Source organism: Gekko japonicus, unplaced genomic scaffold, assembly GCF_001447785.1.
Source record: "Gekko japonicus isolate JY-2015 unplaced genomic scaffold, Gekko_japonicus_V1.1 scaffold359, whole genome shotgun sequence".
In the NCBI taxonomy this organism is placed as follows: domain Eukaryota; kingdom Metazoa; phylum Chordata; class Lepidosauria; order Squamata; family Gekkonidae; genus Gekko; species Gekko japonicus.
This window is the reverse complement of record NW_015166431.1, coordinates 855,738-868,003: the sequence shown is the minus strand read 5'-3', so window position 1 is coordinate 868,003 and position 12,266 is coordinate 855,738. Positions and strand designations below refer to the sequence as shown.

Genomic DNA, 12,266 nt, shown 5'->3' with positions numbered 1-12,266 from the left:
CGCAAGGCAGTTGGGGTTTTCAGTTGCATAACATACCTCATAGGGGAGAGGAGAATGGGTAACAATGGTTACCACTCTCCAGGTGAGGGCTACAGATAACTCAAACATACAAATGCTCTTCAGGTAGCAGAGATCAGTCCCTCTGGAGAAAACAGTGGACTCTGTCATTAAACCCTGCTGAGGTCGCCACAGGAAACTGACACTGTTTGCCCAAAGCCAGAGCAGTCTCCCAGAGCCTCTTTCTAGATCCCGTTGTATTTATTTCTGCAACGGGCATTATTTCTAGTGCTTTAATAACACCGTTGAGCACTTTATTTTGATAATAGTTGTTTTTATGTGTTTTAGGTGTTTTTACTGTTTTATATTGGCACATCGTGCCCTTTTTGTGAGCCGCCCTAGGCCCGATCGCGGGGAGGGCGGGGTAAAAATATAATAATAAATTAAAAAATAGAATAAGATTTCAGCAGGGGGAGGCCAGTTTTGTTTAATTGGATGCCCGCTGCCTTAGCCAAAGTCCTGGCGGGATATGTCCATTTTACAAGCCATGTGGAATCGTAATAAGTCCCACAGGGCCTTATCTCAGACAGGAGCCTGTTCCACCAGGCTGGGGCCAGGGCAGAAAATGCCTTGGCCCTGCTCGAGGCTAAGCGGGCATCCTTTGGACCGGACCGGGGGCAACGAGCAGATCCTGACCAGCAGAGTGCAAGGCTCTCTGGAGCATAAATAGTCTTAGTTTCTTACATAATTGGAAAACTTTAAGCACATCAGTGGTCTATACATTTCTTCTTTTGAGGACTGGTCTGCATGTTTCGCAAATACGCTGCTTCTGGCTTCAGTCCTGAGGTGTAGTTTGCCTCTGTGCTACACCACCTTCAATTTCCACATATGTAGCGTGTCAGATACCAGAACTTCTTGGAAAGGCAGCGTAGAAATATTGTCAGTAAGCGAGCTTCCTCTGTGTAGACAGCTTGCACATTTGCATGTCTCTTTGGGGGAACATCTGTGTTACCTTTACATTGCCTTAAATAAATCTGTTGCAAGTTTGTGTTAACTTGTTTTTTGTTTTATAGAAAGTGGTGGACGAAAACTAAATGAAAATAAGGCATTGACATCAAAGAAGGCAAGGTAATTGTTGTCCTATACCTAGTAAAAATAGGAACAAATACTGAACAAAACTAATAACAATTAATACTTATTGTATGGCATTGTGTGTAGTATAGCCAGGAGAGTCTAAGATTGTCTGGCAGCCAGAAGTTCTAGTTCTTTTGCATTATTTACCACTAGGTGGTAAGCTAGACTTATTTTTTTGAGGCAAGAGACATTTCAGAAGTGGTTTGCCATTTCTGCCTCTGTGTCACAGCCCTAGCATTCCTTGGAGGTCACCCATCCAAATACTAGCCAGAGCCGACCCTGCTTAGTTTGCAAGATCTGACGAGATCAGGCTAGCCTGGGCCATTCAGGTCAGGGCTGAATGGAAGGAACTTTTCCCCTCCCCTGTCTCCTGGCTCTCCTTTGTCCTTATCCTCTCTTACATTTCTTTGGGTCACATTAGCTGTCCTGGGGACTTTTCCCCACCTTTTCCTTCACCCCATGAATACTGTCAACACAGCCGTTGCATAAGAACATAAGAGATGCCAATGTTGGATCAGGCCAAAGGCCCATCCAGTCCAACACTCTGTGTCACACAGTGGCCAAAAACACCAGGTGCCATCAGGAGGTCCACCAGTGGGGCCAGGACATTAGAAGCCCTCCCACTGTTGACCCCCCCAAACACCAAGAAGACAGAGCATCACTTGCCCCAGAGCATCACTTGCCTATCTATACCTTGTGGCTAATAGCCACTGATGGACCTCTGCTCCATATGCTTATCTAATTCCCTTTTGAAGCCGTCCATGCTTGTAGCCGCCATCCATATTTTGACTTGCTGCTTCTTTCTCCTGCCCCTTTCCTTCAGCATGGCCTCTCCTCCCCATATGTGACCCACATGTCCTGGCACGTAACCTCACTGCTTGGCCTACTTACATGTGCACTCAGCATTGGTGAGGGAATGGAACAATGGATATGGGGTTGTGTGGCTAGAGTAGCTGTCAAAAAAGATAAACAGCAGTGGCTAAAATGGCAGCAAGCCAAACAGCAGTGGTGTGGTGAGGGGGGGGGGAGAGGCCATGCATCATCTTTCTGTTTTTGTCTTAAATCCTCCAAGCATGATGTAGCAGGGCAGAAATGAAAGGCAATATTGGCAAGTAGTTTAGACGTCAGTCGCTAATCTACCACTTTTGATTTTGAAAACATTTTACAATATATCATTTGCATAGGTCCTGTGGGTTATTTTACCCATTTGCAAAAGTGAGGTGACAAGAAAATTCTTGGGAAACATCTTGTGTATAAATATAATGATGTGCAAGCCAGCTTCAAATTTTCAGTAAATCTAAAGTGAAGAACAACATTTAATTGTCTTTATGCAGATGTAACTAGGAAATTTCTTTGGATTTCATTATTAGTCACTTTTATCTTTTCCTTTTCACTTCTGCTCTTGCCCCCACCAATTTTGCAAAAGTAAATAGGGATACTTCATGTGTTCTATAAAATAGATAATTCATGTTCCTGTTCTTTTGTTGTTGGTCTTTCTAGATTTGATCCTTACGGCAAAAACAAGTTTGCAATATGCCGAATTTGTAAAAGTTCAGTTCACCAGCCAGGCTCTCACTACTGCCAGGGTTGCGCTTACAAAAAGGGTGAGGCATTTGACATACTTTCCTTTCATTTGTTTTCTTACTAGCTACAATGAGTAAGTTGTTTGTACACCAAGAACTAAAGTTACCAGTAATCTGGCTGTCTCTCAATATTCCAATACAAAAAATGAAATTTTTTCATGCTACAGAGTGCAGCAGTATGCATAGAAAATATGTCTGTAACTCAGCAAGTGTGCTCCCCCATCTCGGAGTCTGGGTCATGGTGTTGTTTTCTATATTTATATCCATGCATTAGGGTTGTCAGCCTCCAGGTGGGGCCTGGAGATCTCCGGCTTTTACAACTGATCCCCAACTGACAGAGATCAGCTCCCCTGGAGAAAATAGCTGCTTTGGAGGGTGGACTCTGTGACATTGTACCATGCTGAGGCCCCTCCCCTCCTTAAACCCCACCCTCTCCTGGATCCACCCCCAAAGTCTCCAGGCATTCTCCAACTCAGACCTGGCAACCCTACCATGCATACTGTATAATGCAGAAGTTAAATTTTAGATCCTCCCTTTTCAGATAGACATCAGTGGTCTCTGAAGCAGGTTTTCAGATTATGTGCTTCCCAGTGATGTTAGCATTTCTATGACTGCATGAAAACGTAGAAGGTTTTGTGATATTGTATATTATTGCTATGTATTTCTTGGTCAGTTCAGTTGTAGTAGCCAATCTGTGAACCTATAGAAAAGTTTTTAGGGTACAAATTTCATATGGTTGTTTTTTCTGTCGTATGAAGCGAGCCAAATTCTCACTGAATTGTGATGAGTAGAACTACCAGGCTGAGTTGTCACCGTAGCTGTCCAAGACTTGCATTAGCCGTGCTCAATTTCACATTGGTCCTAGGGTATGGTTGGTAGGTACCTGATAGGAGTTGAGATGTGAAGGCCTGGAAAAAAGCTGGAAAAATTCAGAGAATGAAACATTTTCCCCCCAAGACTTTAAAAAAAAAATTCTGAGGGGAAAAATTGGAAATTTGGGGGAGTACTGGAAAAACTACTATGAAATATTTTATATTTTTGAATGAGTGAAATGCTCTTTAAAACGTTCTGTTGACATATATAGCTGTTAAATCCAAGATGCATTTCTGCACCTAGAAGGATATCTAATCTTCATAAAGGGAGACTGCAGGCTTTCATTGCTTCCCAGCAGTTACATGCTTTCTGTTGTCCTTTTGACCTGATGTGCTTGACCGTTTCACCTCTTCCTGAAACCACTGTGACACATTTACCCACAGACTTGGTAAAAAGTAACTTATTGCCCCACCTTGCAGGAGAGAAAAAAATAAGGAGATGGGGCAGAAATTTTACCAAAGCCTGAGAGGAAAACTGAAAGTTTCATTGAGAACTTAGCTTTCTCTAGCCAGATAGCAAAAATTAAGGTATATGTGTGCTAAGGTAGCATAGGGTAAATTAGCTTGCAGTTTTCTCTCAAGTATTTGTTATATTTGCAGTTTTGCTTATAACTTTTAAATTATATAAACACATTAAATATTACAATTTTATGTGCTGGGTAAGTTATAAATGATGCATTTTATGTTGTGAAAGCAGTAAAATTAGTCTAGGTTTGATAGGGCAGTAAGTATTGCATATATGTCAATTTCCCCCAAAATTTCTGTTTTCTTCTTGGGGGGAATGGGGGGAAACCCTCATGGTTTTTTCAGTGGCTTCAAATTTTCAGAAATGTTACATCTGTAGATAGGAGCCTTGCTAAAACCTAGCAGGTGTAGGTCTAAGGAGACAGAAAAGTTCATAGGAACCTTATGTAGGATCCCCACCTCTTGAGTTCCGTGAAGGAGAATGAAGGGATACAAATGTAATAAATAGAGCTCCATTTGTTTGGGAGAGTCTGAAATTACAAAAAAAAAAGATAATTTCACTGTTATGCCAATTGCATTAGTAGCAGGGGTTTGTTTTTAACTTCACTGTGTTTTTTCCTAATAGGCATCTGCTCAATGTGTGGAAAGAAAGTCTTGGATACAAAAAACTACAAGCAAACATCTGTGTAATTTATACTGTGAGCTCTTATTATTCACCCCCTTGGAGATTAAACTCAGTTAACAAACATTATCAACTTGAGCAAAATGCTGAAAGGTTCCCCCATAATTTACTTGGGCTTTTAGTGGCATTGTTCTGACTTTATAACTTGGCTATAAAATGATCTAATTAATATTTGTTCTGTTTTTACTACATAGAAGCCTTAATGCTGCCTTGTAACTTGATCTGGTTGTAATCACTGTTTGAATTTTTGACAACACTGATACAGCAGCAATCCACCAGTGACACTTAGTGGTATAAATATTTACGTCATCTTATTAAACAATTTATGCTATTTGTCTGAACTTTCAGAATCTAAAGGCAATTTGGGGAAAATGTAAGGCTGAAAATATCCACCGGTTGATAACCTCCAGGACTTCGTGTTTGTATTGTGAGATGCTGAGTACAACGGCAGTAGGAATAAATAGCAAACTTGCATGTTTAACGGTGTATAAAATGTAATGTACAACTTACGTTCCCACAAGCCAACTTGAGTCCACTAGGGTTCCATAAACCTCCTAGATATGTTGCCTGCTGTTACGTCACATAGCTGGAGGCTATGTTTTCGGCTTGGCAGGTCCCAAAGTCTGAGGTCCTGATATGCAATATGTTTCAGTGAAGACTAATCTTTTTTTTAATCTGGGTTTGTTGGACTGAAATATAAAATGGAATTTACAAGGCGAATGTAAATTAGTCTTTAGCCTTGTGGTGTCAATTAAGTATTGAGGCATAGCTTGTACATAGAGGAGACACTGTATGTAAACATGTTTTGAGTATGTTGCATTAAAACAGAGAGATGATCCACGGAAACTTATTTTATTGTCTGTGTGTTCTGTTCTTGTGTGATGTGTACTGTTTTCCTTTTCATGTCAGGTATCTAGTTCTTGCTATCAAGGCAATATTTATTACATTCTTTCCATTACTATATAGTTCATATACATTTACAACATGGTTGTAAATGCAGATGCAGAAACAACGGCCTGAAGTATTCTGGATTTTACATGGTATGTTTTTACAAATTAAGTTCAGTAGTAGCAGAAGGTCAAAGCAGGTAAGAGCTGCCCATCAATTGCAGCTCTGCAAGAACTCAGTTCAAACTGGGAGAAGAGGCTTAACTAGGGTTGCCAGCTCTGGGTTGAGAAATACCTGGAAATTTTGGGGGGGTGGAGTCTGAGGAGGGTGGGGAAGGACTTAAGTGGGGTATAATACCATGGAGCTTCCAGAGCAGCCCATTTTCTCCAGGTGAACTGATCTGTGTTGCTTGGAGATCAATTGTAATAGCTGGATATCTCCATCAACCATCTGGAAGTTGGCGACAGTGGGCTTAATCCTTGCACCAATGGATGCTTTCACTAATCAAAAGCATTTCTCCCATTGCTGTTCTTTCTTTAAAGTACAGGGAGATAGAAAGGAACCTCTTTTTTCCTTTCCGGGGTTAATGGCAGGGAGGCGAAATTCAGTTAGCAAAACTGAAAACCCTTTACTCTGTGCTATGCTGGGCCCCTTGCCGCTGCAGTCAGCCTCTTGCAATCATCAGGAAATCCAGTCATAGATCTCCCAGATCATCTGCTTTAATCCAGACACTTTCAAGTGTGACTTTTAAACATTCATGAACGATGTGTTGGGTAGCCTTTTAATCTGCTGAAATTGCTACTATGGCACCTCTGTGTGCTAATTGGTAGTTTATTACCTTACCTGTCCAGTTGTTCATTCACAGTCATCTTTTCCATGACGGGGTATGGTTTCTTTGCACTGATTCTGGGTCTAAATTGTGAACGCACAATCTGTGTGATTATTTATGCATATGTATGTATGGGTTCTTCCTGGTAGGATACATGGAGTGGCTTGTTACTGTTTGATATTTGTTTTGAACAAAGTCTTTATGCTTTTGTGAGATAATGTCCTCTAAGACTAATCAGTGTAGGGATATCTTCTCAAATGTGCTTCTGACTTCAGGGAGGCAAAATCTGAGGAGGTCCAAGAATAATTCCTAGATACATTCAACAGTAATTTGTTCTAGGGGCATTTCTTAAGATAATATGATCAGCTGTCAATTCTATATAGTCAATGGAATTAGCATACTGTATGTATGGTTGTTAGCAAGGTACATACATAGAAAACACTGTCATGCTTTTTCAAGCATTCTTCCATATTGTCAGTAGTTAATTTTAAAGGACTACTAATTATTATTTCAGGAAGCAAAGGCCCCGTTATAACAACATACCACAGTTTCAGACAAGAGGTGTAATGTACGCAGATGATGCTATCTTACTGTCCCAAACTAGAGTTGGTCTTAAACGGGCCTTAAGAATCTTTAGTAGGAAATGTAATGAGGAATTATTAACAATTAATTACTCCAAAACCAAGATTATTCGTTTTAACAGGGCTTATAAGAAAGATATTTGGAGAATAAATGGACATTCTATAGAGCAAGTAAAAACATATAAGTATTTAGGGGTTACCTTCAACTATAATGGCAGCTCCTCAGCCCATATAACTTCTACAATCTGTTCTGCTGAGAGAAATGTTAATGCTATTATCAGATTTTTTAGGAAGGAGGGCCAAGGTGTAATTTTAGCGGCTCTGAAATTATTTGACGCAAAGGTCTTAACCCAGCTCACATATGGTATGCAAGTAACTACATTAAGTGATAATAATTTTAAGGATCTGGAAAAAGTTCAATCTAAATTTATTAGAGCATTATTTAATGCGCCTAAATGCACAGCAAATGTAGTTCTTAGGCAGGAGATTGGGGTGACAAAAATAGAAACAAAAATTTGGATTGCTTCAATTTTGTATTGGTTAAGAACGCACTTGAAGCCTACAGGCCTAATTCCATCTTTTTTAGCTGCCAATCCATATCCTGAATGGTCCTCCAAAATATTAGGCAAGCTTGGATCAATCGGGCTTCATCCTGCAAGTCTTTTGGAGCTTGGATTGACAAAAGCTAAATCTATAGTAACCCAACGCCTAATAGATATAGAGGTCCAGACGGAAGAAGCGCTCTTACCCTTAAGATATAAAGCCTTAAAATCCTGGACAGGTTTTGCCCCCGCTCCATATCTTTCTAACATCATATATGACAGCTATAGATGGGTTTTTTCTAGAGCACGTTTTGATGCCCTGCCATCTAACTTGTTACAAGGAAGGTTTCGGCGCTGGCCTAGTTCCCAAAGATGTTGCCCGTGTACAAATCTTGAAATAGAGTCGGTCTCACATATATTGTTACATTGTAACTTTTATGCTATGGAGAGACAGCTGTTAATTTTTCCATTGTTGTCCAAATTCAAACCCTTGGATGTTCAGTTGAAAATTGCGGAACTGAGGATTTTAACTTTTTTGCTGGAAGACCGGATAGAGAGGATATCTTTAGCTGTGGCAAAATTTTGCTTTCTGGCCCTTAAAAAGAGGAAGCTTATACCTTAGATAGTGATCTGAGGACAAATTTGCGTTGCATTGGTGTGTTTCAATGACATATTGTATTGTTCCTGTATTCGTTTAAAGGTTTTATATATATTTGATTTATTGTGTATTTTATTATTCTTGGAAACGTTCTATTGGCTGGTCGCTTGACCGTACTAATAAACTTGACTTGACTTGACTTGACAAGAGGTGTAGCCCTGGTATTAAGCAAAGTCTTCTAGTTCTACAGTCTAGAGAAGTAATTCCTTGTAGCAAGAGGAAGTAAGTTTGTGCAGAAAATTAAGGGATTGTTTTATGAGTCTTCAGGTCAAGGACTTCAGAATCACTTGCTAGTGCACAATACTTCATTTAAAATGTTGTGTAACAGAACTAGAAATAAAATAACATTCTCATTTAAAAGTGAATGATTTGGCTATCATGTGGCTTGTTGTGTAATTAATGTTGGTTGCTTTGCGTAATAGGATGTGCTTTCCCTGTCTGATGTCGACTTTTCTATGTCCTGAGTTGCCCGAGTTCATGTACTCCCTGCTTTTTGGAGAGTGTAATACTCCATTTACTTTCTTTGTACATGATCTAGGTACTTTCCTTTTTCTATACCCCTGGTATATTTGGCCGCAGTGTGACACAGAGTGTTGGACTGGATGGGCCATTGGCTGATCCAACATTGGCTTCTCTTATGTTCTTATGATTCAAGGAAAATTTCTGGACACCCTTCTTTTTACATGGCGTGGTCTTCCTCAGAGTATCAAGGTCCAGTTGCTACTCTCTGGGCAAAACGCTTCTATAACTTTTAATGTTGCTTGTTTTCTTCAATCTGTAATTCGAACCAGGGAAACTATTAATTGATCAGTTCTTTTTTTGTTGGCTGTTCGACAGCCATACCTTTGATGTATTCCTAAATTTTAATGTTATTTTATCTCTTACATGCCAATAAAGGTTGACTGTCTATGTTCTTATGTTCACTTGGCATGGCTCCAAGTGCTGCATGGGGGTGAGGAGGGCTTCTGTCTGCCTTCGCTCCCACAGCATGGGAGGGAAAGCAGAAGCTCCCATTCACCTTTTGCAGGACTCAGGGCTGCACTGAGTGACTGAGCAGGTTTTAAGGTGGGTCCCCCAGAGATACTGGGAAGGAAGGGGGATGGGGAAAGAAAGCAAAAATTGGGGGATAGAGTGCCTCCCCTCAAGTTTCTTGCGAGTTCCTGCTTGTCAGTATATCTAATTTGCAACATGGCCCCATCTTAATACTTGAACTGGGGCCATGTAGAGAGAACAGGCCCTGCCCTGGATGGCCCAGGCTAGCCTGATCTCATCAGATCTCGGAAGCTAAGCCTGGTTAGCCCTGGTTAGTATTTGGATGGGAGACCAGTAAGAAATACCAGAGTCCCTATGCAGAGGCAGGCAACAGCAGACCACCTCTGAATGTCTGTTGCTTGAAAACCCTACAGGTTTCCCATAAGTTGGCGGCAACTTGATAGCAAGAAAAAAAAAGAACAGGTTTTTCTACAAACCTAGGGGAACCCCCAGGTTTGCAGAAAAATATAATTTTTTTTAAATGGAGGGGGTAACCCCCCATAAAGGGGAACAACACTTGTGCAGACTCTGTGCCTCCATTAGCTGGCAGCATCTTTGCACTAAGACAGAGGAGGTGGGGAATGCTGCTGCTGACCCGCATAGGCTGTGGCAATGCAGACAGGCAGGTGAGGTGGGAGGGCAGGAGTGGTGAGGATGGATGGGTAGGGATGGGAGCCAGAGGCAGCCACCCTGCAGGCAGGTGGCTAGAAAAGCAAAATAGAAAGGATAGGATTCCCCCGCCCCCCATGAGTTGTGCAGGTCCCTGCATGTGTATATGTGTGAGTGTATTTAAAGGTCTCTAAACACATGCAAATGAAACCTTGTTTATTTAGTTTAAAATACATGTGTACAGTTGGCGTGGGTTCAGCACTTGCTTTCACATATCCATAGTTCTGGTTTTTTACTGCAAATGGGGGGGGGAGAAACCTTGCATTGGCCAGTTGTACTTTCTGCCGTATTTAAAAAACTAGCCCGCAAAAGGTGAAAAAATATAATGGGTTTGAAAAGTATTTTGCTCTGATTCAGATGTGATTGTCTGAGCATGTTGGCAGGCCGCTGTTTTGTATATGACTCACTGAATCAGTGCCTGCAGATGTAAATCTGCCACACTCAGAAGCACAGCTGGGGGTGGATGCTGTTCATCTACCCCCACTTGCTTTCAGTAGGCTGCCCACTTGAATGTATATCCTGTCAATATTCTGCTGCAAGTAGTCATTCACGAATACCTTTGGCTTAGGTACAAGTTAGGCATTCTTTCCAAACGCTAGTTCCCCGTACCGTGTCATGTACAGGTATGCCCCTAAGAAATGGAACCTGGAAGGAGATAGAGAAGTAGGAGAAGGTTTGATTCTGAATAAGCTGGGGGTCATGAAGGTAAGATTAGCCTCCCTCCAAAAAGAGATCTAGGAATGTGCTCCCATTTCTTTCTCCTATGTAGGGTACTGAATGGTTGCAATACTGCCCCTCACTGCAATTGGATCTACTCTTACTAGGAGGCACATTTACATCCCTTGTCACTAGGCGGCCCAATTCTTACAGACAAGAGTCGGGGGAGAGGGCTGAAATATGCCTTTGCAGAAATTGGTTGGCTTTTATCATTTCTGCCATTGCCCTAAAAGTGCTTTGGAATTTTAAATGACGACACGATCCAATAGACATGATACAAAAATAGAAAAAGAGAGGGAAAGTATGCAAATTCAAAAGCCAGCTGTTTCATAATGTCTCATAATAGTTATGTAGGACAAGGGGCAACGACTGTACCAGGAGAAGACTGTGGGGTGGGAGAAGCTAAATAGGAGTTTGTCCCAGCCAAGCTCCTGGAGAGGGCCACTGTGTCTCCTTTCTCTCCATAATGCAGACAAGTACAATGGCTGCTGTTTGGGACAAGTGCTGCAAATCCTTCATGACAGCACTGCTTTACCCATGCTCCCTCTCTTATAATGCTAACAGCAAAATGACTAATATGCTCTGCTGCTAACTTTAGGAAGTAATTTTAGTACTAGCTGAGCAGGAAGTTACAGTGGTCCCATTACCAAGACCTGCTAAAATAATAAAGCTGTGAGCTAGCTTTTGATTCCCACAGAACTTTTTCTACGCTTTGCTGTTGAGGCCCCATCTGCAATCATAATCTTAAAATAATGATTCACAGAAACTCCTTGCAGATGCATTAGGTTGGTTTATATTCAGTGCGAAAGATGACATTGCACTAAAGCATACTAAGATAAAACTGTGCTGTGCAGATTCAATCTTAACTTGATCTATGCTATCATTACAGCACAAAAGCAGAATAAAAGGGAAGACAATGATGATAACAGGTACCACTTAATATAGCCATTCTTCATTTCTGAACACAATACAACTATTTAAGAAACAGTTTGCTACTAACATGTGACAAGCTAAACTGGAATCCAAAACTGTAGTTCTGTATTAAAAGCATTTTATAAATGCAGTAGTACACTAACATAACACTTTGGGGTTATGTATACATTTTAGCACCACGTTTACAATTATTTTACTGACAAAAAAAAAAAAAACATTCTCAAACTGTAGAACTGAGTGAGCCTAGGGCCTTTCCATTTAAGTAAATGAATACTTTTCAGGAAATACGAACACTTTCTGCAGTATGTTAAGTCATATAAGGCACATCTCAAGTTGTGCTGTACAGTTCTCTGAGGATAATGTGGTTAGGGTTACAGTACTTTAACAGGGCCATATCTTGAAACGTGTGCTCACGATATACATTGAATGAGACAAGTATTATATATTTGCTTCATTTATATTCTGCCTTACTCCCCAAGGGGGACCCAAAGTGGTTTACATCATCAAATGGCACTGATTGAATGAAGACTTCATGCACTGAAACTAAACTCCAATGGACAACAGAGTACATAAAAATGAGCATTTACGTATAACTCTTAATTTAGGATAATCTCTTTTTACCTAAAGCTACCTAAAAACACTGTAAAACTGCAGAGGCAGTTGGCTTTAACTGGATAAAGAACA

General features: G+C 40.8%; 1 protein-coding gene across 1 annotated transcript in view; it reads left to right on the top strand.

The window, feature by feature from the left end:
- The window catches only part of CRIPT (cysteine-rich PDZ-binding protein), a 13,911-nt gene extending 8,328 nt beyond the window's left edge, over positions 1–5,583 (top strand). Inside the window, exons 3-5 of the mRNA XM_015411857.1 lie at positions 1,071–1,125; positions 2,632–2,735; positions 4,677–5,583. Coding sequence (XP_015267343.1) covers positions 1,071–1,125; positions 2,632–2,735; positions 4,677–4,741 — 224 coding nt within the window. The 3' untranslated portion in view covers positions 4,742–5,583. The remainder of the gene's footprint in view (positions 1–1,070; positions 1,126–2,631; positions 2,736–4,676) is intronic.
- The last annotated feature ends 6,683 nt before the right edge of the window (positions 5,584–12,266 follow it).